Raw genomic sequence first — 22,860 nt, 5'->3', positions numbered from 1 at the left:
AAGAGGTGTGGACAGTTCTTTCTTTGGATTTGTGGCAGGTTAATTGAATTGAGTCTTTATATATGATGAAAGCCCTTAGTGATAATAAACCATCTATATTTACTGAATAAACAAAGTGGAATGTCACTATCTAAGAAAACTCGGAAGGACTATTTTATAATTTATGAACACCACTCTAACATTAATAACATTAATTAACATTTCCTTTACCAAAGCTTTTTTTGACAGCATATGCACATAGATATATACATAACATGGGGATATCTTATCTGTTTACTAAAATGAAGATTAGAAAATATAGGTTGTTGAAGAGTGCACTGAAGAGACACAACCCAAAAAGCCACATGTGTGCACCAGAGGAATATAGCTGTATGCCTTCTGGACCTACTCAGTGCTGTGATGCATTTAGCTGCTCAAATCCTTGCTCACTCAAGTGTGCAGGAGAGACTTTTCTTGGGTAACTGATTCTGAAGACGACCACAAGGGTTGAAAAATAGGTATTGTTATTTCTGTTGAAACCTTGAGGCTATTCTGTTTGGGACACTAAAAATACACTTCACAGGGCTTCATTAACACACCCCAGATTAATGATGTTAACAGAGTCTTGCCCAGCTACAAATTATGTGAACCCATCCAGAATTCAAACGGGCCATTCATAAAGAGCAACAGGTGAGGCTCAGCACCCCCCAGTACAAGGAGAAGCTTCCATCTGTTCTCTTGAAGGGAGCAGCAAGAGTGGCAGAAGTCTCCTTAATTGTAGCTTGAATGTCCTCCATGTGCCTCACTGATAAACCAAATTTGCTGTGCTCTTCCAGCCATAGAGCACTCTGACGGTGTTGGCAAGGTTGCCTTCATGAGCATTGCTCCTTGTGTTTCATTCTGAGAACTTTGGAAGAGTTCCCAGAGAAAACATTTGTCAGATAGGCATGACCATACTGACACCACTTACATTTCCAAGCATTTCTTTGTAGCCATGAGCATAAAGGCTTACTTTCTATTTTTGAAAGGGAAGTCAGGATTCTGAGACAATCATGAGATCTCAGGAGTGGGTGCCTCAGGCCTGCTTGCTGATGCAGAGAACTTGTCTGGCATGGGTGTGGGTCTTGGCTAGTTGGCCATCATCCCTGAGACTCAGTACATAAGCCAAATACGTAGAAATTTATGTTAAAAGTTTTAAAGTCACAAACATTTTAAATCCAGTGATCTGTAGTTTGTTTGTTCACAACGTTTATGCTGACTCAAATGCAGTGTGATTCATAACATGGGAACTAGGGGACACTTCTGCTCTGAAGAGCTCTCATGCTGTCTTGACTTGCACAGCATTAAGAGCTACACAGTTCTTTCATTCATGCTTTAATTTATTAGCAAGGCTCAGAAGATATCAAGTGTAAGAAAAAGTGGCTTAGTAAGTTTTATTTATGCTTATTTATGCCCAATATACTGTCTCAAGCAACAGATAGAGGATAGAGAAAGGGCAAGCCTGAAATACTACTTTCCCAGAACATTCTCTCAGACGTCAGCATTCTGTGGATCATCAATTTAAACATCTTAAAATAATGCATACAGTTAGGCCACAAACTAAAAATCAGTCAAGGTATAAGAAATGTTTATGCAGTTTTAAGGACTTTCTTCAGTTCAAACTGGAAGACAAAACACTGCTTAAAATCCACATTCTTAAATCAAAGAAATTAACAAAAACTTACACTTGGGCAGTGGAAGCACATTAAAGTAAGATTTCAAATATATATGGATGTGGAAGTACATGTGGAAGTATAATTAGCCAGCCTTTAGCTGACAGATACTTGACAAATAGAAATGTTAATACAATCTACAATTTATGTTAACCACTACAAACCATACTCTGACCCTTGGGAAGCAGAAGTTTCATCTCCCCTGACTCTGACCATCTAAAAATTATGTGTCCAGTCTAACAAGTCATCCAGGCCCCCTGCATATTCAAGAAAAATACAGGCAATTCCATAAATTTGTGTCAGAACATGGAGCAATCACCTTTGAGAAGTGTAGGTCTCTTTCCCTTGATCATAAGAACACATGTACAGCCAGGATTACATGTTTTCTTCCTAAATGTTAAATTTAAGTGAAATGGATACCAAGCATAGTACACAATACAGATACAGTCTATAGGCTAACCAAGTCTCTCATCAGAAGGACTGAAATGCCCCAAAACCTGTGAAAACACAGAAATGCAGTGCTATATTGATGCATTTTTTCAGAAATAATGTTTGAATACATTATTCAGTGATATGGGCTAAATTCACCACTGGCAGCCGCAATCATCTAAAACTAATGGAGCTTGCCTGCTTACAGGTACAATAGTATTATTTCTTTATCAAAGCCCACATTTATGAAGAAAGGTAACTAGAAAGGTACATTAAGGTTTTCCCTTGACATTTCCTGAAAGGGAGTTATGACATTAAACACTGTGGAGGTATTAGCTTGTTTTCCCAATTACGGGAAGCCTTGGCATGAGTATTTTCTGGTCTGTCAGTTCCCCTCCACTTTATGTCCATTCCTAACTCCAGTAATTTTTGATCTTTTTAGCCTGGTATCAAATTTGACAAACAACAAACAAGCAAAGCCATGAAGTTTTTATAAGCTGGTGGTAATATGGAAGCTTGGCAGAAGATACTGATGTTACCAGAACTTTGTCACACTATCAGTGAACTCACTCTGGAGAAAAATCCACAGAAAAATAGACTGTAATGTTTCTTCTGAATGGGAACCTACTCATAATTTAAATCATTTTACAAAGGAAACGGATTATAAATTGTCTTGTGCAGACTTGTTTGTTTACCTAGCTAGGGAGATTACATTCTAACTGAAAAAAGGCAAATAATCAAGGAGAAATCCAAGACAAAGCTTTGGCTTTTTGCTGTTGAAAAGGAGCTGGATTTCATGTTAAAAGTTTCCTGCTCACAGGAGGGACCCCCTACCCTTAGGCTCTCCCCTCAAAACAGCTTGCTTTGCTCTCAAGACCTTTGGCTTCCAGAGCACTCCGACATTTTCTATACCTGATGCATTACTCAGCATTCCCAGGAGCAGTGGGAGTATTACTGCTGACAGCTGGAAGACAGAATAAGTGCAAACTGTTAATAATTAAACTTTATCACAACTTACTTCTGCAAGTTCTTTTGTCTGGATTTAAAATGAACCCTGGGTGGCATCTACAGTAATAGGAGTCTTCAGTGTTAACACATTCGTGTTGGCAACCTTGGTTATCCAAAGCACAGTAGTCTACAACTGAAAAAGAACAAGACCAACATGTGCAATTAGAAAAAAAAATCAGAACTATTATGCATAGATATTATGGTACTAGTGACACACAGGAGCTATAAAAAAAAAGGAAAAGCTGATGTAATTTCTGTCTGCAGAAAGTAGTGCACTTACACCACCATTTGGTAAATCAGATTTTAAATGAGTCCTGAATCATTTCTCAACTTTGAACATTTATCAACTCTCAGATTTTCAGGAGCCTTCTCAACATGTTTTCTCAGATCTGGAAACCATGCCTCAGTAACTCTGTCCAGATGTTCACACTGTAGGCCAGGACATAGCAAAGTTTGTTTGATTTAGTTCTGTCTTCTGTCTCTCAAGTTCCAGTCCTGGAATTGCTCTACTTTTCCTTTGTTCCCTCCCAGCTGTATTAATTCTCAAGAGCTGTTTCTGTAGCCTGAGTATATAGGAGAATCTTGGCATAATCTTCTACACTGAGGACTGTCCCAGTACATTCATTCCCTCTAATGTGCTCCAGATTTATTCTGTACAAAGCAGCTACAACTACAAAGCCTGAGAGCTGCAGGCTGACATTCACCACTGATATTTTGCTTATATAATGCCTTTTACGAAAAAAAAAAGAAAAAAAAAAGAAAAAGAAAAAAAAAAATCACAGGCAGTCCAGTCACTTATTTCATAAGTCTGGTCATTTATTACACAAATCCATATTTAGAAGTTAGATGACAAACAGTAATACTTCAGAGTTTCTCTGTCAAGCCCATTCAAAGTTGCTAAAGAAATGAAAGGATTTTTTAAATTTCTTGCTTCATCTTCACAACAAAAGTCTTAGAAGAAATTAAAGATAAGTCACAAAGCTGGTGCTCTGCCTGCAAAGAGCAGTCAGGCCTACATTAGGAAAGTATATCTGATTCTTTCTGCAGAAGACAGTAATGTGCTTTGTTTCATACCAAGACAGGTTCCTCTTTGCCAACTGAGTAAATTTTTTCATTACTTTATACTGCTGAGCCTCACAAATTTCTTTAAGAAGCAGTAATTTGTTTTAATGAAATCAATTCTTTCTTCAATTGCCCCATCTATGTAAATAATGCACACTCAGGTGTGCTACTATATTTAGTCAAGATCATCTAGTCAGGAAAGCAAACAATCTATTCAGTTACTTTGAAAGAGTTTCTTTTAACCCTTCAGAATATTTGTGTTGAATCAAGTCAAATTAAACTACTTACTGGCTACCATGTGATACCATTTTCCTGGCAAGCACCTTCCTGTTTCCAGAGTGAATCGATTCATACTAAAACCTGTTTACTGAGTACATGTTTCAGGGATATAATGTGTCATACAATTAGCTTTCCTCTTACATTAATTCTAACCACATGCACATTTTCAAGTGTGTAAAAGACACATTAAGAAATAGGTAGGCCAAAGAATATATTCTATTTAGCATCATGCCTGGGAAATAGCCCATATAGATGTCTCTGTAAAGTCGCCTCCTCCTCTGCATTTAAACCTTAACAAAATTAATTTCTATTGCAATACCTACAACTGCCCAACTAATGATTATAACAATGAGAATAGAATACTCAGTTGGAAGAGACACACAATGACCATTTAGTCCAACTGCTTGACCAATTCAGAGTTGGCTTTGTCCAAATGCCTCTCACACACTGACAGGCTTGGAGCATCCACCTCTTGCAGGAAGCCTGTTCCAGAGTTTGACCACCCTCAGTAAAGAAATGCCTCCTAATGTCCAGTCTAAACCTCCCCTGGTGCAGCTTTGAACCTTTCCCACATGCCCTATCCCTGGGAGAAGAGCTCAGAATGGAGCTCCCTCTTCACATCCCCTGCACATTAAGCTATAAAGAGAGATAAGGTTGCCCATTTAGCCTTTTCACCAAACTAGACAAAGCCAGAGTCCTCAGATACTTCTCACAGAACATTTCTTCCAGCTCTTTCACCAGTTTTGTTGTTTTAGAGACAACTGAACAAGGCTCAGAATGCTTTATTATGAGCATCTGAGCAACTCTGACCCTAAGCACTTTCAGATTACAATCTCTAGGGGAAGATCTGTACCTTCTCATGGCTATGCAGTTGCTAACATACCTTAGACAGAGGAAAAAAACAAACAAAATAAATAACTAATTTTTTAAGGCTTGCTTTTTAGCCTTTGTAGCCTTCTGAGCTCTGACTCTCAGAAGCAGGTCTGTTGGCCTGTAAGAACAATGAGCATATTAATTTAAGTAATGCCTTTCTATTAACACAGTCAAGAAATAAGACCATTCACTTGACAGTTGGTTTTGGAGATAAGTATTATTCCCTTTTTTCCAATTATTTTTATATACAAATTGCACTATTTACAGGCAGGCTTAGCCTTGCAGACTGACAGTAGTAATTGATCTATAAATTCATTTCAATTTCAGCTTTTTGCTTCGTTTTGGTGGTACTTGTTTAGAAGGGAAACTTGTCAATAGAATTCCAGTCAGCAAGTAGGTAAGTTGTCCATGGAGTTAAATCTTCCTAAAAAGACTGAAAAAATTTATAAACTTGTGTGTCTTATACTGAAGTACTGTAATCCTTTAGTTAGTATACAGAAAATATACAGGTTGTATAAGAGCAAAGCAGAATAATATTTTCCTAATTAATAGAAGTTTCACTACTTTCATATTTCTATGCTGAGTCATAAGATATACATTAAAATGTGAACACTTAAGAGATTTCACTGCTCTCAATTTTATCTCATGTCTATTTCAATAAGAAATTTTTCTAAATTATTAATTAGTGTCCTTTTTAGTGAGCAAACCATTAATTGAGTTGTCATCTCTGCGTATTTGTTCCGTATTTGTTTTTCTCACTTGGTATTAGTTAGTAAGTGATGAGAACCATCTTTTACTTCCAGTTACCAGTTCTGCACTCTGGGTGCTTACATTGTCCTCTCTGAACCATGGACTGCATGGGTCACCTTTCTCTTGAATGGTTGTTTTACCCCTATGATGTTTATACAGATTATTCAAGCCTGGGAGAATGAAGTAAGTTAAGGAGAAGGGTAGGAGAAAAAGGGGACAGAGTTAAGTAAAGGCATAAGGAGGATGAAAAAGAAGATGGGGGAAGAATAGAGCAGACTCATGGAAGACTCGTAAGAATCTAAAAAGCAGCCAAAAAAATCCAGCAGTGCCAGCACTGCAGAGAGGTGCCAGCACTGCAGAGAGTGCCAGCAGCCAAACCACTGCCAGGAAAAGAGGACCCAAGCCCAGCAGCTGCAGCAATATGGAGACTGCCAGGAAAGAGAAGACAGCATGTCCAGCAACACCAAGGTGGAGAGACTGAGTGTCCAGCAGCATGATGGAGAAAGGATGGCTCATTACCACCAAACTTCAACTGACATAACTTTGTCCATGTGAAAAACAGTTTTCAAAAAAAGGCAAAATGATAGTGCCCTGCCATCCATACTTAATGCTGAGCAGACAGTTTCAAATACTATTTAGCCTACAAATTTGTTCATAAACTGTGCATTACAAACCCTCAGGGTGGTTGGTTGTTCAGCGGTCAGCTTGAATGGATACATTGTGAGTTCTGGCTGTGAGATTTCATATAATTACTGCCATTCAGGTAACTGGCTGGCACATGTCAGTAAAGCAATTAGTATCACCACTGATCCTTAAATTAGCCCATCAGAAAAATCTTAACAAACATGCCTGTGAAAAGAATTTTCGGCACTTTCTCCTTCGCTTTTGCTGGAATTCAAACTTTAGAAGTCTTAGATATCTTAGATGGAAACCTTTGACTCTTTGCAAGAATACCACAATGTGTATTTCCTACTGAAATTTTCTTTTCATTCTCTGGAAGGGGAGGAGACAGTAACCTAAATGAAGTCACTGCTTTTTGCAAAATTGTTATTGTTCTCAGTGATCTCTAGTATAGGTGTACCTCAAGATCTTTCTTCTGATCCTGCTCATTTGACAATAAATACTCCACAGAAAGGAAGGGTTAACTAGCTTAAGAGTGATGAAAACTGAGAGTTATCACTGCTGATTCAGTACTATACATAGTCTCCCTTATAAAATTTTCCAGGAAGGATGATTATTTGTTGGTGATCACATCTGCAGAAGCTGTACATTCTTAGTAGTAGCATATTCCTCAAAAATCTCAAATTGTTCAAACCTGAAAAGTCAAATCCTGGAGGCTGACAATAGGATTGGCAGACAAATTAGCATCAAAATCATAAGTTACCCAGACACGCTTTTCCTGTTCAAGAAATATAGAGAAACTAAGTTCTGCATAGATCAAATATAATTAATATACATTGAACAATTCTTGTACATCAGTAAGAAATTAAAAAGTTAAGTGGCCAAATACGCAAATGCAAAAGAAAACAAAAAAAATAGAGATGTTAATAATGTGCTTTAAAATCCCAGTTAATACTGCGAATTATTGCACTGGTATGAATCGCATGTATTCATGCTTTGTTGCTAAAAGGTACAAATGAATAGAAATCAAGTGGAGAAGAAAAACTGCTATAAAATGCAAGATAGTGAACCATGCATGCTGTATTTTGAAAATAACTGAAGAGAGAATATGATATCTTTAAATGTCAACAATAGAGCTTATAATAAACCTATATCTCTTCATGCCAAAGACAGTCAGTGAGGAGGTAGGAAAGAAAAAGTCAAAGATGTATCACACCTCCAAGCAACTCTCTCCCCAGACTTTGCAGATAAGTTATTAACAGGCAAAAAACACATACCAATGCAAGAAATTTAATAAATGGCATAGAAATATTTTGAAGCTTTAAATAACAAAAATAGACTCTGTATTTGAGGATAATACTAGACTTGACATACAAAGAATTTCACCAGAATGATGCTCTGGTAGCTACCCTCCTGGTAAGAATATCTTGGCTGTCAAGGAACTTCACCTTAATAGAAAATAGTAACAACAGCTGATGACACTAAGCGTGAATATTTTGAATTAGATTATATAGTAGGAAAGAACTGGGGATGAAAGACTCTACCAACAGAAGTCACAAATTTTCTGTCTCAGGATATAGTCAAATAAATAGCAGAGAAGTATATCCTTTATCCTATTACAAGTAAAAGTCAAGAGGGTCAGCTAAGGTTGTTAGATGAATATTAGATATAGAAATTTGGGCCAGAACATAAAAACTTGCCTAAATAATCAGTATTATCTGCATTTTCAAAACAATTTGGCTTCAAAAAGCAGGTTCTTAAAATGATACATGAGAGGCCAAATTATTCTGGAGACAAATTATGTTGAGACCTTTAAATACTCCTATACTGAAATCATGAAGCTACAAGTAAAGGAAACATTTCTGAAGAATGTTCTTCAAAACCTCATGTTATCCCAGGCCTAAAATACCCCAAAACCTTATTTGTATGTCCTACGTGAAGCTACATGCAGAAAGTTCCAAAAATTGTCACCTATTTTGCATCTCAAAACAGGGTTATCCTGCAAGCCAATTGCTCTTTGAAGGCAATAAGAGAAAGGTATTTTAGAGCTGTCTTAAAACGACAAGAAAGTGTAGGGTATTGGACAAAACCATTGTGATGGCCTGTGGCACATTTGAGGCCACGGATTTACTTGGATTCATTTCCATGGAACTTCAATATGTGTTTGAAATTCAGCATGCATCTAAGTGCTTGCCTGAAGAGAATACCTAACAAATATCCAGATCTCACTGGGGTTTTTTTTGCAGTGGAAACCAGAAGACAGTATTTCCTCAAAAGGTAGCATGGTATGAAAAGTTTACAAGAATAGGTGCATAGGCTTGTAAAAGAGATTATACTTGAAGTATTTACCATGTATGAACAGGGAAGAAGAGTGAGATACTTACAGAGTAATAGGTAGGGAAGTATGTTTTGTGTTAAAAAATTATTGTACCATATTTCCACACTCTCTCTTTTGAGTTGTAATTCTTGGAGCTGATATTTACTTCCTTACTGCCGACAGTGAAAATTAAAGGTACATAGTAGATGGATCCTTAACATGGCTAAAGTTTCCTTAAAGTCGTCGTCCCAAAAAGGGGTTGAAATCTCTCCTCACATGACCATGAAATCAAGTGAAAAAACATCAAGAAATTGTCCATTTTCAAGCTTTTCCATGCATAACTTCTGTCTGAAGAGGAGCTACCGAGTTTGTCCAGCTTTGTTTTTTTAATGGCCACATATGTCATGCCAGTACATTGCTGGCCACCTAAAAAGATCTCAAATAAAACATTGGGTACGTTGTTTCAAAACAGAAAATTACTTTCTGTGTGAAGCTGGTTGGAACAATTTTCCCAAGGCACCATTCATTATTAGAAAAGGCCTACAAACATGACAATTATGTGTTCTTTCTCATCTACCACTCACACAGGAGAACATCATTGTCTACGGTTAAAGTGGATACTAACTTATATTGAATTTTCCTTTGGTTTGTGTCAAGAGATAAATGTGAATTGCTGAATTCATACTCACCAACACAATTCTTTCCATTTGCATCAAGTTCATACCCTTCATAACACTGACAGACGTAGGACCCAGGTGTGTTCACACAAATCTGCTCACAGGCATGTTTCTCCACAGCACAAAGGTCCTGAGCTACAACACATAATTGCATGAGTATGAAATTCTTTGACCTTCTACAATGCACAGGTAGACTATAGATCAAAAATAAATTGCAGGAAGCTATGGACAGCTCTTTTGAGATGAGCTCATTTTAACACAGATCATGCTAATGTTCCATCAAACACTGAAAGCCAATAGGATCAGTCACTCAAAGCTGAGGCACTTGTCCCTTCAGCTGAAGGCAATGACTATTAATCGCTCAATGGTGCCTAGTAGGGTTGCTTGATGTATGTTTCTCTAAAAAGTTCAAAGGGCATTCTTCAGGGATTTTTTTTTGAAAAAGAGAAATAATTGGGTTTATTTGTGTATATTTGGGGGGGTTTTTTGCATAACCAGATAAATGATGACTAGGTTGGAAAAGGAAAGAAAAGGAAAACACAACAGCAAAAAACTTGGGGATATTTCATTTCTGAGTTTTAGAATTTTTCAGTTTTATGTAAATACCATAGCAAGTTACCCCTTCCATGCAAAAGATCTCATAAAAAAAAATTACCATGACAAAAGAGGTCAGTTCAGCACCTAGCCAAATAAAGCACACTGGGCTTTCTCTTTAACGGACCAAAGCTTTATGAGAACCCTAAGTTTCCCCAGCGAAAGCTCTGGAAAGCAGAGTACTTTGTGTTGCTCAAAGACTGCTCAACACATAATGGTCATTTACATCTACAAAATAGGCTTTTGGAACATGTTTGAGGAGATCAGCCAAGCAAAACCAAATTTTCTTTTATAGCTGTCTGCTTCATATCAAGCGGCATGATGAACAGCACAAACAGTCGCTTAACTCTTTTGTTCCAGTGTAAACAGCCACAAACAGATAATTTTCCAGCTTGTTTCAGCTACATTCCTCTTTTGTATTATTTTGTTTATTAATGTAAGATTTGAGCATCTCTAGAGAAGAATGGGAGAGATTAGTTAAACAAACAAATACAGTGTAATAAGTAAAGAACACCCATTATCTGACACAAACACTCTTCTCTAGAAAAGTTAGACCACAGTACACGAAAGGAGCATCCTTTCATGGATGTAAAACCATCATAATTAAACAAATGTAAGAATATTTTATGTTGAACAAACAAACCATTTCCCAGCCTGAAGCAAAGTTGTCAGTTCATTACCGATTGAAGCCATTTGGTTAAGGGCTTTTAAGAACTGCATACTGATAGCATTTATTCTCACAACATTAAAAAAAAAAAAGGGAACAGAAGAATAAAAAGAGAGTCTAACTTTAGGTACAAAAAGAATGAAAAGATAGTATAACACTAGGTACATACCATTCATCTTTTCTGCATTATTTAATTCAGAAAGTGTTAAATTATGTATATAAGGAAACTATTTGTTCATGGAAGAGCTGACGAAGACATCCAAACCTTAGATAAATAAATCTGGTTTATGTTGATCATGTATTGTACTTCACATAAACATGATGAAGATTTATTTTACTTAGATGTCAAGTGAGGAATCTATTGTCTCTGTGCACTTGTGGGCATTTAACAGCCAGTGAAGGCAACTAAAATACTCACAGACTGTGCATTTTTCTTTTGCTGTGGTTCCCCTACCTCCAGAACTAAGCTGCCCCTTTGTCCAGGCTTGGCTCCCTAACCTCATGAATTCTGTTACATCTCTGTGGGGGGTTTTAGACATAATGGTTTGACCTCCTCTAGACTGATAGTGCATCATCTCTCTCCTTCACCAATGATTTGCACCATCCTAGCACATTTAAGGCCATTTTGATGACTCTCAGATTTCCAGTGCTAATTGCTAAAATTAGTTTATAATTTGGTGATGTAAAAAAACCAAAGGCTACAAACACATTGAAGGACTAATTTCCCTTTCATATTGCTCAAAATACAATCTGGTATCACCTGACTGATGATCAAAGCAGGTACACAAAGAAATCATGTGTGATGGGTAAGTGGGGAAAACTAATAGAAATCATAGCTAAAAAAGAAGGTAAAGCAATGCAGGAAAGGGCTTCGAAAAATGGTAGAGAGGGAGCATATTGAGGGCTACTGTGCATGGGTCACCAGCAGGAAAATTACATACAATTCAAAAGCTCTTGGAAGTTAACCTGTATTTGAAGCAGTGCAGTGCTCAAATGCTAAACTACTGGCTGAGAAAAACCATGGAAATGTAACAGAGTAAAAAGAAGAAGAGACAATGAAGAATTTTTCATACTTGTAATTAATTTTTTAACATTTATTCACCAAAAAAAAAAATTGCCAGAATTAATGTTAGGGGTGAGAACTGGGACAATGTGAGAGAGACAATTAAAAAAGAAGAAAAATTTTGAATTTCAAATAAATTTCAGAAAAAATTCTTTGTTAAAATTCTTTAAGATATTTAATTGCATCTGGAGGGTTTAAAAGAAAGGCTTAAAGGATACAAAAGTTTTAAATAAGAAGCATTTTAAGAAGGACACAATGAAGAGAAAAGGTTAGACAATAACAATACTACTGAAATGTGATTACATAGTTAGAGCCATCATTTGTAATGATGATTACATCATATGACCACCTTCTTTCTGATGAGTTATAGCAAACATGCAGAAGCAGAGAAAATAGGCTCTATGAAAAATGTTCTGGTCAGTATTCTTGTCTTGGCTGAGTTACTAAACCAAATAATAATTAGGAAATATTCCAGATTGGACTGATTTTTTTTTTTTTTCTGGTGCATCTTCTACAGGAAACAAAACCACTGAAGTGTTAAAGTTTTTTCACTGAAGTGAAAAAATAAAGTGTTACATTTGTTCCATTTATTGCAACACATTGCCTTTTAATTCACAGAAATGCTTATGACAAATGTCTACATTTGGTGAAGGATGTGGTGAGAAGGAACAGAAAACAGATTCTCACAGCTCAACAGCATAGAAGGTGAACAGCTCAAAAGTGTTTTTCCTGCTATAGCCCAAAGGGTCTGAAGATGCTTCCATGCAGGAGTGAGAATACCCTGGTCACTCTGGAGTTGACATTATTTAGATCCCATTCCTATTTACTGAGGCTCTGAAACCATGTATCCCACTACACACGTAGAGTCCAATCCCCAAGCTGCAGAATCACCTTCTGAGGTGACATACTGACATACCCTCACTTGTTCATTGGTGCTTAGTATTTGATATGAAACACAGCTCTAAGCAAGAGAGACTAAGAATCCACTAATCTCAAGATACCTGATAGTTTTATGGTACTCTCCTGAGATACAGAACATCAAACACAAGAACAGGATTTGAGCCTGCAGTCTTCACCTTAGTTCTAAATTAGAGATTGTAAGAGGTACATCCTATGCTCTCACAATGACTGTCTCCCACAGCTTCTTGAATAGACGTTTTCCATTTTTTTCTTCTGGCTAAAATCAGTTTAGCAAATTTAATTTGAATCTATGCACTTCCACTTGAATCCATGCGCTCTGTGTGATAAAAACCTGAATTTTTAGCAAGTACATTTTCCACAAGTAATTAAAGATAGCATTACATAATTTCTTTAAAGTAAGGTGGATACAGAAATAATTTGGGCATATCCCTCTAATGTAAATTGCTGTTACTTACTAGGAAACAAGTTAAAATGGACTAACGAAATACCGATCATGAAGATCAAAATTAAAGTGAAATAAAGTTTGTTATTAAAAACTATACGGCTAATTGCTCAAAAGTGAAAAAAGTCAACACTTTTAAAGAGAGGAATGAGAGCATTTTTAAGACTTCTGAAATGTTGCAAACCCTTCTATTTCCAGCAGCAGTTAGGAAGAGCTTTTCAGAATGTCAAGTTATTTCACAGCTTTCTAGTATGGGGCTTATTGCACCTTTCTGTACTATTTAGTACTGTTGCTAGCTGGATAAGTTAGTAAAGTATCTAAATTCACTTCACTTGAGATGATAAAGTTATTTATTTGGTTGTTGTTTCATTGTTGAACTTAATATACCAATAAAATTCAAATGCAATTTCATATAGTTACAGTGTACCTCTGCAGAGCTGTGCATAAAATTTAGCTTGATGTATCTCAGAAATAAAGAACTTCACTTACACAAAGCAAGAAAAAGAATTATAACTTCACCTTTCTAGACACTTTCTGATGATTAACATTAATTATTTATTGAGCTCAGTTCTTTATGAGCCCAACAGAAAGGGTAAGTTAAGCACTTTTTGGGAGCATGAAAGAGATAAGAAAGATAACATACTGCTGCAAGTCTTCTGGTCAGCATTCAGAATGTATCCTTGTTTACATCTGCACAGGTAGGAGCCAGGGGTGTTTATGCAGAAGTGATCACAGTGATGCTCAACTATACTGCACATATGAGGCACTGAAAGAAAAAAAGGAAAACATTACTAAGTGCTGGTCTTAATTACTTGTGGCCACTGAAAAAAAAAACCTGGTGTAGAAAACTTTACTGAAGTAACTTAGAAATTTCAAATTCAGTCTTGCTAGTAAAGACAAAAATGAGACCTTAAGAAAATGAAAATATACAAGACAGTATCTGAAAAAATGAATTATTTGGTGGTCCTACAAAGACAATGAAACAAACCTATCATATTCAAATTAAGAAAATAAGTGTAATTTAAGTGTAAGCTGATTTAGAGGACATTCAATTTCTTGCCTGAAGAAAATCACCACACAGCACCCAATAATAAAGAAGAAGAATGACTAAAAACAACTTAATGAAAAGACTATTTTGCTTGCTTAGTTATTAATGTTGAGGAACGTGCAAATAATACATGATGACACTGAGGACATGTATCTCCAAGATTCATTAAGCAGGAGCTGGGCTGAGCTACACTCCAGATTGTAAGACTTTCTATTTTTGTTCTGTTTGTATTTTATGTCTCTAATAGCAAGTATTAAAATGCAGCAGACTGAGACAATAAAAGAGAAAAAAAATAGAGGCCCATTCAGTCAAATTCACTGTTGAACTACTTTTCTCCAGGTCAGTGTTTGGGGATTAAGAAATCTTGATGTTTTCTTTCCACTGCAGCATTGCTCGTATGTAATCTCTATAAAACACAGGTGAATTACTTCTCAGAGAACACTGTGTGGAAAAATATCTATTTTGCAACAGCAGTTAGGGATTGATGTGCTCCTTAACGTGCTAGGTCGACAAAGCTCAAAATTTATGGAATACATATTAAAAGTTATCTTTTAGAAGCCACAACAGAAGCCTGCTAAATAACTTAATGTGGTAGGTGTGGTACTTGTGGAAAAAACCCACATATGATTTTAAGATATATACACTATGTATCTGCTCTTTGGCATGTTTACAAGAGTTAGGTATTTATTGCTAACACACAAAGCACCACAATTCCCTAATCTCCTAATCAGCTTGTTGGATCTCACAAATTTCTGCCATAATGAAACTTCTCAAGTACTTTTATTTATGTGAATACAGACCTAATTCAACTTCTTGTTTTTTCATCTTTCTATCATTCTGAAAAGGAAAGCATTCAATGACAGGAGTCCCAGTAATTCAAGTTCCTTCTGAGAATACGTTTTTACCGTCTGTTACCAATCTTCCCATCTACTACACAAGCATAGTGTACATGCTCTGACGTGTTTCTGTCGCACCCATTTACCACCAGTGATACTCTGGTCATCAGTCCAATTTCTGTAGTGGAGTCTGCTCTCTGAATGATTTCTGCAACCTCATCTGTTGCAGGAGCTGTTTGGTGGTCACAGGCAGGACTGAAGTAATAGAAAGGGTGATCTCATAGTTAAGGAATCTGAACACAAGCCTTGTTGTGAATTAGATTTTATCTTGATATCACAGGGTCCTTATTGGATTTTGGGCAAACCAACAATATCAGTATCTTCAAGAAAACATCAGCCTTCACACTGTATCTGTTCAGATAGAGACACCTGAATCTGTATTTGCAAGCATGCAAGTGATGGCTGTAGAGCTGTGAATAACATGTTGTATTAGTCCAAAAACATTCAATGCCCCCGAAAATCACACCAGGGATTGCACTGAGTCAAATATTTAAAGTTAGTGGGTGGTTTTGACAAACTTAACCCTGTTTCTGTGCCTCCATTCTCCCAATGTAAAATGGGGATGACACCACTATCTACTTTACAGGAATATAATAAAGACTCTATTTGCCCCTGACGGCTCCATCCCAAGTTTGGTCTTTCTCATGCTTCTTCTAATCTCCACCTCCTTTCCTGGATTCTGTCCCCATTTTCACCAATATTTTTCTGCGTTTTCAACTCTTGTCTTATTTTTCATGCCTCTGATCCCTCAGAATACTCTTTGTTTCTGTTTTACCTTGCTGACTAGTAATAAAAAGAGGTCCTGGCTTCAACTGGTGTTTCTGACATCCCCAAATCTTTAGCAGCCAGGGGCAGCAACTGTAGGGAACCTCTGACTTAATGGAATGTAGCACATCCAGTTTACAGGGATTCTTTTGAGAATACAGGTACTAGGTACTTAGTAGTCGCTACCACCCAGTAGTAAATAGTGGTTAATTTGGCTTACTTTTCATTTCCCCCACAAAGCTTCATCATCTGGCCATGGTTTTCTACTGTCATCACAGGAACCACGAAGACACATTCCCACAGACATAAGAGTGATTCAGACACAAGGACAGCTCAGGGGCCAAGGTCTTTTCCCACAGCATGAAGCCCAGCAGACAGCATTCCTGGAGACTTGACCAGAGGGGTGACTTCAATTGCTTCAGCAAAGCAACAAGGTGTCCAGATGTTCCATTCAGCTACAATGATACTTCCTCAGGGTCCACAAGTGGGAGGACTTAAACTAACCACATTTCCTAGGAGGAATGTAGGTGCTCTAGAAAGCAGGGGCTATGATTACTCTCTTGAAATTCAGCAAGCTGAATGCTGCTTCACAGCTGAGAACAAATAAAATGGTATGGATCCTATCTGTAATTTAGTACCTTATGTTGAAATCCATATGAATCTAACAGCTTAAACTCTCTGTTGAATCTGGGTCTGGATTTTTAAATAAGTCTTAGGATCTCACTTTGAATTTCCAGCACAGCAAATCCTGGGGAGGCATTCCCTGGAGCAGGAGGCAACCACTACCCTTGTCACCGCCATACTCCTCCATCTGCAGTGGGGGGTTGGCTTTACTGAAGAACACGTGTTTGATTAAAAGTGAGCTAAAAAACTCTAATAAATTGCTTGGACACTGCCCAGTCAGAAAAAAAACAACCCAAAAAGCAAAAAACAAAACAACCAAAAAAAAATCAACCAAGCAACAAACAAACAAAAAACCAAAAACAGAAAAAAACCCTAAACCCCAAAAAACCCCAAACCAACCAAAACACAAAGAAATGGTATTTGGACTGGATTTGTTTCTAAAACACAACTTTAAAAATCAGCAGTTGCTGTTCATTCCATTTAAATTCTGAATCCATTATTAGTTTACTCTTTCTTGGTTTTTAAATATATCCTACTACACCAGCTAACAATACAGAAAGGGAGAAACAGGAAAAAAATCTATTATCGATGAATGTCTGTGTTGTTGTTTTGTGCTGAGGCAGTTCAGCTGCTCTTTGAAACAATTTTGGAAAAGATCAAGTAAGGAAAATTCTCCAGACTACCCTTACAATAAGCTTCAGTTCCTTTCTGGCAAAAGCATTCCTAGAGATGAGTGAGCATTTAATCTCACGACGCATTCTTTTTCTGGACTCTACTGAAAATTCATCAGCTTAACACCAAATTTTTATTAAATACTTTCATATTTATCTCAGGAATAAATAAAAAAGAAAAGTCTACTAAGTACACAGATTAATATAAAATTAATTACAAATGCCACAATATTTGCAAAAGGTAATTCCTTATCAGGGAATTACAGATGGAAGTGATATCTCTGTTGTAAATTAATACCTATTAAAATATTTACGTTATAGTATGAATAAATGATATCACTGTAATGACTTTTCATAACTTTCTGTATTTAAAATAGATGGAATACAAACACTACCATGTCTGTGTTTCACTTTCAGTCACAAGGCATGTACAGAAATTATTCTTTGCATAGAATTAGTATGTGAACTTTGGAAGAGGAATCCGTGGACTCTCAAGAATATTTAAATAACCAAAAGACTGTTGAGCAGTTTAAAGTTTCACTGCTAAGGGAGATCACATTTAAAATGAATAGATGAAACAACTTATCTAATATTCAAAGAGCAGAGATTGTAAATTTATTGCTGTTATGCAATAAATAGGAAAATCATGATACATGTGTTTGCCTAACTGCTTATGAGCACGAGGAATTACGTCACATTTTATAGCACTTAATAGTAGCATGAGTTTTCCCCACGTGTAACTGCTGTTCTGGATATTATCTGGCTAGTATATAGCCAATATATACTTCAATATATATTTTCTAACAGATAAGGTTTCATGTAAAAAAAAAAGTTTAATTATAATGTATATTTTTTCTGTTTCACTTTCATCTGTGTATTCAAATCTATAGATAAAAATCTTACCACAAAGTTTAGTCTGGAAGGCAGAGGTCAGTGTTTCAATCTGACTGAAATTAGCAACCAGAAACACATGTTCTTCATGTGGTTCGCTCCCAATGGACTTCAGAGTGTTCATATCCACTCTTCCCACGCCAATGGCAAAAATTAGGATTCCTGAGTTACGTGCTTTAGCAGCAATCTCTGCCACAGGATCCTGAGGTCTCCCATCTGTCACTATCATGATAATTCGGGGCACATTCTGCCTCAGAGGTCGAGCCCCTTCTATCTCTGAAAATGCAATGTTCACTGCATACTGCAGAGCCAGTCCAGTCATGGTGCCCGTTGCCAGGTGCATCATCCTCTTCACCGCTCTTTCGACATCCTGCTTCCGCCTGAAGGTCTTCAGCGAAAACTCCTGTTTGACGGTGCTGCCGTACTGAATCAGACCCACGCGCGTGGTGTCAGGGCTGATGTCCAGAAACTGCAAGATGGTCAAAATGAACTCCTTCACTTTTTCAAAGTCATAATGGTGCACACTGCGAGAGCTGTCAATGATGAAAACAAGGTCCAGATGTTTGTTGTTGCAAGGGTTTTCTAAAAGGAAAATGCAAACAAAAATACTTTAGAATTTCAAAATGCAAATAGGTTTCAGGTTTACTGCCTAAACAAACACTCTGACAAGTGCTGGGAAAATTCAGGAAAAACAGGAGATACCAGAACTAAGGCTACTTGGGCAATATAAGTTTGTTCTCCAGTAAATAACAGAAGCTGCCTGTTACTTGATCCTTATATGTACTTTTTTGCGTGCATGTGTGAAATAAGTGCCCAAAATGATTAATGGCAGTGGAACGGGGAGATAGAATTATAGAATCAGAGAATACCTTGGGTTGGAAAGGACATTAAAGATCATTGTAGTTCAACACCCCTGCCATGAACAAGGTCACCTTCAACTAGACCAGGTTGCTCAAAGCCCCATCCAACCTTTAAACACTGTCAGGGATGGGACATCCACAACTTCTCTGGGCAATGTGTTTGAGTAAAGAATTTCTTCCCTCTATCTAATCTAAACCTGGCGCCTTCTAGTTTATTATTACTTCATTACTTGTTGTCCTACCACTACATGCCCTTGTCAAATGTCACTCTTCAGGTATTTGTGCGTTACCCTGTTGTGCCTTTGTTGAGATTTTGACCTCATTTCCCACGCAGGGTGGAAATCCCCTCTGAATGACGTAGTTAACTATTTAAGTGGGCTGCACTGTGATGCTTTGTGTGGCAGTGCATGAGAATTTAGAAATCTAATACTGTGACAAATTTAGAAATCTAATACTGTGACAAATTTAGAAATCTAATACTGTGACAAGTCAGAGGGGTATAAGTATTTCATTAGAAACAAGGAAAACAGAACACAAAGAAATACAGGCCAAAAGCATCTGTTAGTTGCACTGAGTGATAAGAGACCTGAAGGGACTGATTTTTCAAGGAAGTTGAGAGTAAGCAGCACTTTGCATGTACAAAGTACAGGTCTCAGTGATGTCAACTGCAGTTGTGAGTGCTTAGCAGTCCTGCAAATCAAATGCCATGATTTCAAACACATAATTAATATTCATCTGGGGAAAGTTTCATGTATTGGACTAGCTCAGCATCAGAGAGAAAATCCTGTTGTCAACAGTGGCACTCCACTTGGCCAAAGAAACACTCATACTGAACACTCCATGAAATCTATGTCAGCCATCAGAAGTCTTTTTTTCCAAGAGCCACTGAAGCAGAAGTATTACAGACAGAGTATGTCTATATCTGACAATTGCACAGTTGGGCCAAGCTAGGATAACAGCAGAAGTGAAGGCTGGCTGCTTTCTAGGCATCCTATGAGCTTTCTGGGACCATGCCTACATCCTCTGGCTTCTGCTCAGCATCCTTTTCTAAAAGAATATGAGAAACATGAGACATATGTGTGAGTTGGATGATGAGAATGGATAGGGACTGACCATTCACAGGAAGCCAGCACATGGCAGGCTTGAGGCAAGCCTGTGAGGTGACCTATCAGACCTGCCACAGAAGAATATGGAAAAAGATTAAAAAGGACTTTGATGGGATGCTGATGGAAAGAAATCAACAGAGGTTTAATGTGTATATTAAAGACTCCTTCAATTTAGGAACTCCCCGAGTCACAAAAGCATGGCAAAAAATAGCTGCAGGTGGCATTTTCTTGTCCTTAAACTATTTCACATGCATCTACTTTTGACCTCTGTCAGAGACAAAATACAGGGTTAGATAGACCTATGGCTTCAATCATTGTATCTGCTCATCTTCTCAAATTCCTGTGGCTATGAATAAACCTGTGAGGTTGTTAGTTGTGTTTGTATGCCTGGCTTGAAAAATTAAAGATGGCAAGAATGTTCATCAGACCTCAGTGGCATCCTCATTTTACTAAGATGAAACACCCCTAATCAGTAGTTTCCCTTACTGCCGAACCCAATTCAATGCCCAGTGCACTGTCATTCATCTTGTGCAGTGAATGAGGCAAATATTTGGTGGAAAAGTAGTGTTTGACTGTATAATCAAAGGTCATGTCATACTGCACCAGTACAAGTGGGCCAATCAAAGACTCAATTGGAAAAACGTCTGTCTGTAGACTGGCCTTTAAACAAGTTCACTTGTGACTGCTGATGAACACTCATCATGCACTTCTGCCAAGGCAGGGGGTGAGAAAGATGCCTGTTTTCACTCATTAACTCAGAAGCCTCTTTCATAGATTACGAAGAACAGTTGTTGGCATAGAATAAAAATGCTCTTTAATGACAATAAAAATGACTGCCTGGATTTATTCATGTGCAGTCTACAGTACAGCTTTATTCAGAAGCGTAGGAATATGCTCGGGTTGCTTATTCTTTCAAAATCAGAGCAGGTTGAATATAAGCCAAGCTGACCAGAAAAAAAATTCTAGTTTTAATGGGATACAGATATCCTGACATAACTATTTTCAACTTTATTATCTTAATTATAATTATCCTTATATATATATATATATAATTACAAATTATCTTTACTAATATAACATGAATGATTCCAGCAATATAAAGATAATTCTAAGTTATCATTTGTGGGAGCGAAGCAAGAGGAAAGGAGGATAATTACAGAAAAAAAGGCTAAGAATATGTGTGTGCACAGGAGGGGAATGACAGACAAGGGAGAAGGGCAAAATGGCTGCTATTTTATTTCCCTTAAAACATTTCAGCATGGATTCACTAAAGGTAAGTCATGCTTGACCAGCCTGATTGCCTTCTGTGATGAAACAACTGCCTGGATGGATGAGGGAAGAGCAGGGGATACTGTCTACCTCGACTTCAGCAAGGCTTTTGACACTGTCACAACACCCTCACAGGCACACTCAGGAAGGGTGGACTGGGTGAGTGGACAGAGAGGTGCTTTGAGAACTGGCTGAACAGCAGATCCCAGAGTCCTAATTAGTGGTACAGTTGGAGGCCTGTTACTAGTGGCATCTACCAAGGTTCAATACTGGTAACAGGATTGTTTAACTTTTCATCAGTGACTTGGATGAAGGGGCAGAGGCCTCCTCAGCAAGTTCCCCAACAACACAGAGCTGGGAGGAGTGGCTGATACCCCAGAGTGCTGTGCAGCCCTGCAGAAGGACCTCGACAGGCTGGAGAGATGGGCAGAGAAGAACTGCCTGAAATTCAACAAAGGCAAGTGCAGGGTCCTGCACCTGGGGAGGAATAACCCCAGGCACCAGCACAGGCTGGGGGCCAACCTGCTGGAAGCAGCTCTGGAGAGAAGGACCTGGGGGTCCTGGAGGACAATGAAATATCCACGAGCCAGCACTGTGTTCTTGTGGCCAATAAGGCCAAAGGTATCCTGGGGTGCATTGCCAGCAGGCTGAGGGAGGTGATCCTGTCCCTCTGCTCAGCCCTAGTGAGGCACCATCTGGAGGGCTGCGTCCAGTTCCGGGCTCCTCAGTACATGAGAGACATGGAGCTACTGGAGTGGGTCCAGAGGAGGGCTATAAAGATGATGGGGGGACTGCAGCATCTCTCTTATGAGGAAACGCTGAGGGAGCTGGGCCTGTTCAGCCTCAAGAAGAGACAATTGGGAGGGGACCTCATCAATGTCTATCAGTCTCTGAAGGGGGGGTGTCAAGAGGATGGAGCCCGGCTCTTGTCAGTGGTGCCAAGCAATAGGACAAGAGGCAATGGGCAGAAACTGATGCACAGGAAGCTCCCCCTGAACATGAGGAAAAACTTCTTTACTTGTGCAGGTGCACCAGAACAGGCTGCCCAGAGAGGTGGTGGAGTCTCCCTCACTGGAGATATTCAAGAACCATCTGGAAACAACCCTGTGCCATGTGCTCTGGGATGGCCCTGCTTGAGCAGGGAGGCTGGACCAGATGACCCACTGTGCTCCCTTCCAACATGACACATTCTGTGATTCTGTGAAAACAAGTCAGAACTACAGCCATGGTGTTGAATCCTTTTAACTGGAACATAAAGATTTGGATCCCAGTCTGAAGAGACTAATTTTTCTCTATTCTGAAGTCTGGAATGAATCTTGGTGGGAAAAAGCCTGGA

The 22,860-nt window shown here is 38.1% G+C and overlaps 1 protein-coding gene across 2 annotated transcripts in view; it reads right to left on the bottom strand.

Annotated features, from left to right (window-relative positions):
* Nucleotides 1-22,860, bottom strand: part of MATN2 (matrilin 2) — a 71,872-nt gene that overhangs the window by 29,201 nt on the left and 19,811 nt on the right. For both annotated transcript variants that reach the window (XM_069005195.1, XM_069005196.1), the window contains 4 exons: nt 18,302-18,871; nt 14,038-14,160; nt 9,720-9,842; nt 3,139-3,261 (listed from right to left, as the gene is read on the bottom strand). In XM_069005195.1, coding sequence (XP_068861296.1) covers nt 3,139-3,261; nt 9,720-9,842; nt 14,038-14,160; nt 18,302-18,871 — 939 coding nt within the window. The remainder of the gene's footprint in view (nt 1-3,138; nt 3,262-9,719; nt 9,843-14,037; nt 14,161-18,301; nt 18,872-22,860) is intronic.

This window comes from Aphelocoma coerulescens, chromosome 2 (assembly GCF_041296385.1).
Source record: "Aphelocoma coerulescens isolate FSJ_1873_10779 chromosome 2, UR_Acoe_1.0, whole genome shotgun sequence".
Taxonomy (NCBI): Eukaryota; Metazoa; Chordata; class Aves; order Passeriformes; family Corvidae; genus Aphelocoma; species Aphelocoma coerulescens.
This window is presented reverse-complemented; position numbering and strand designations above follow the sequence as displayed.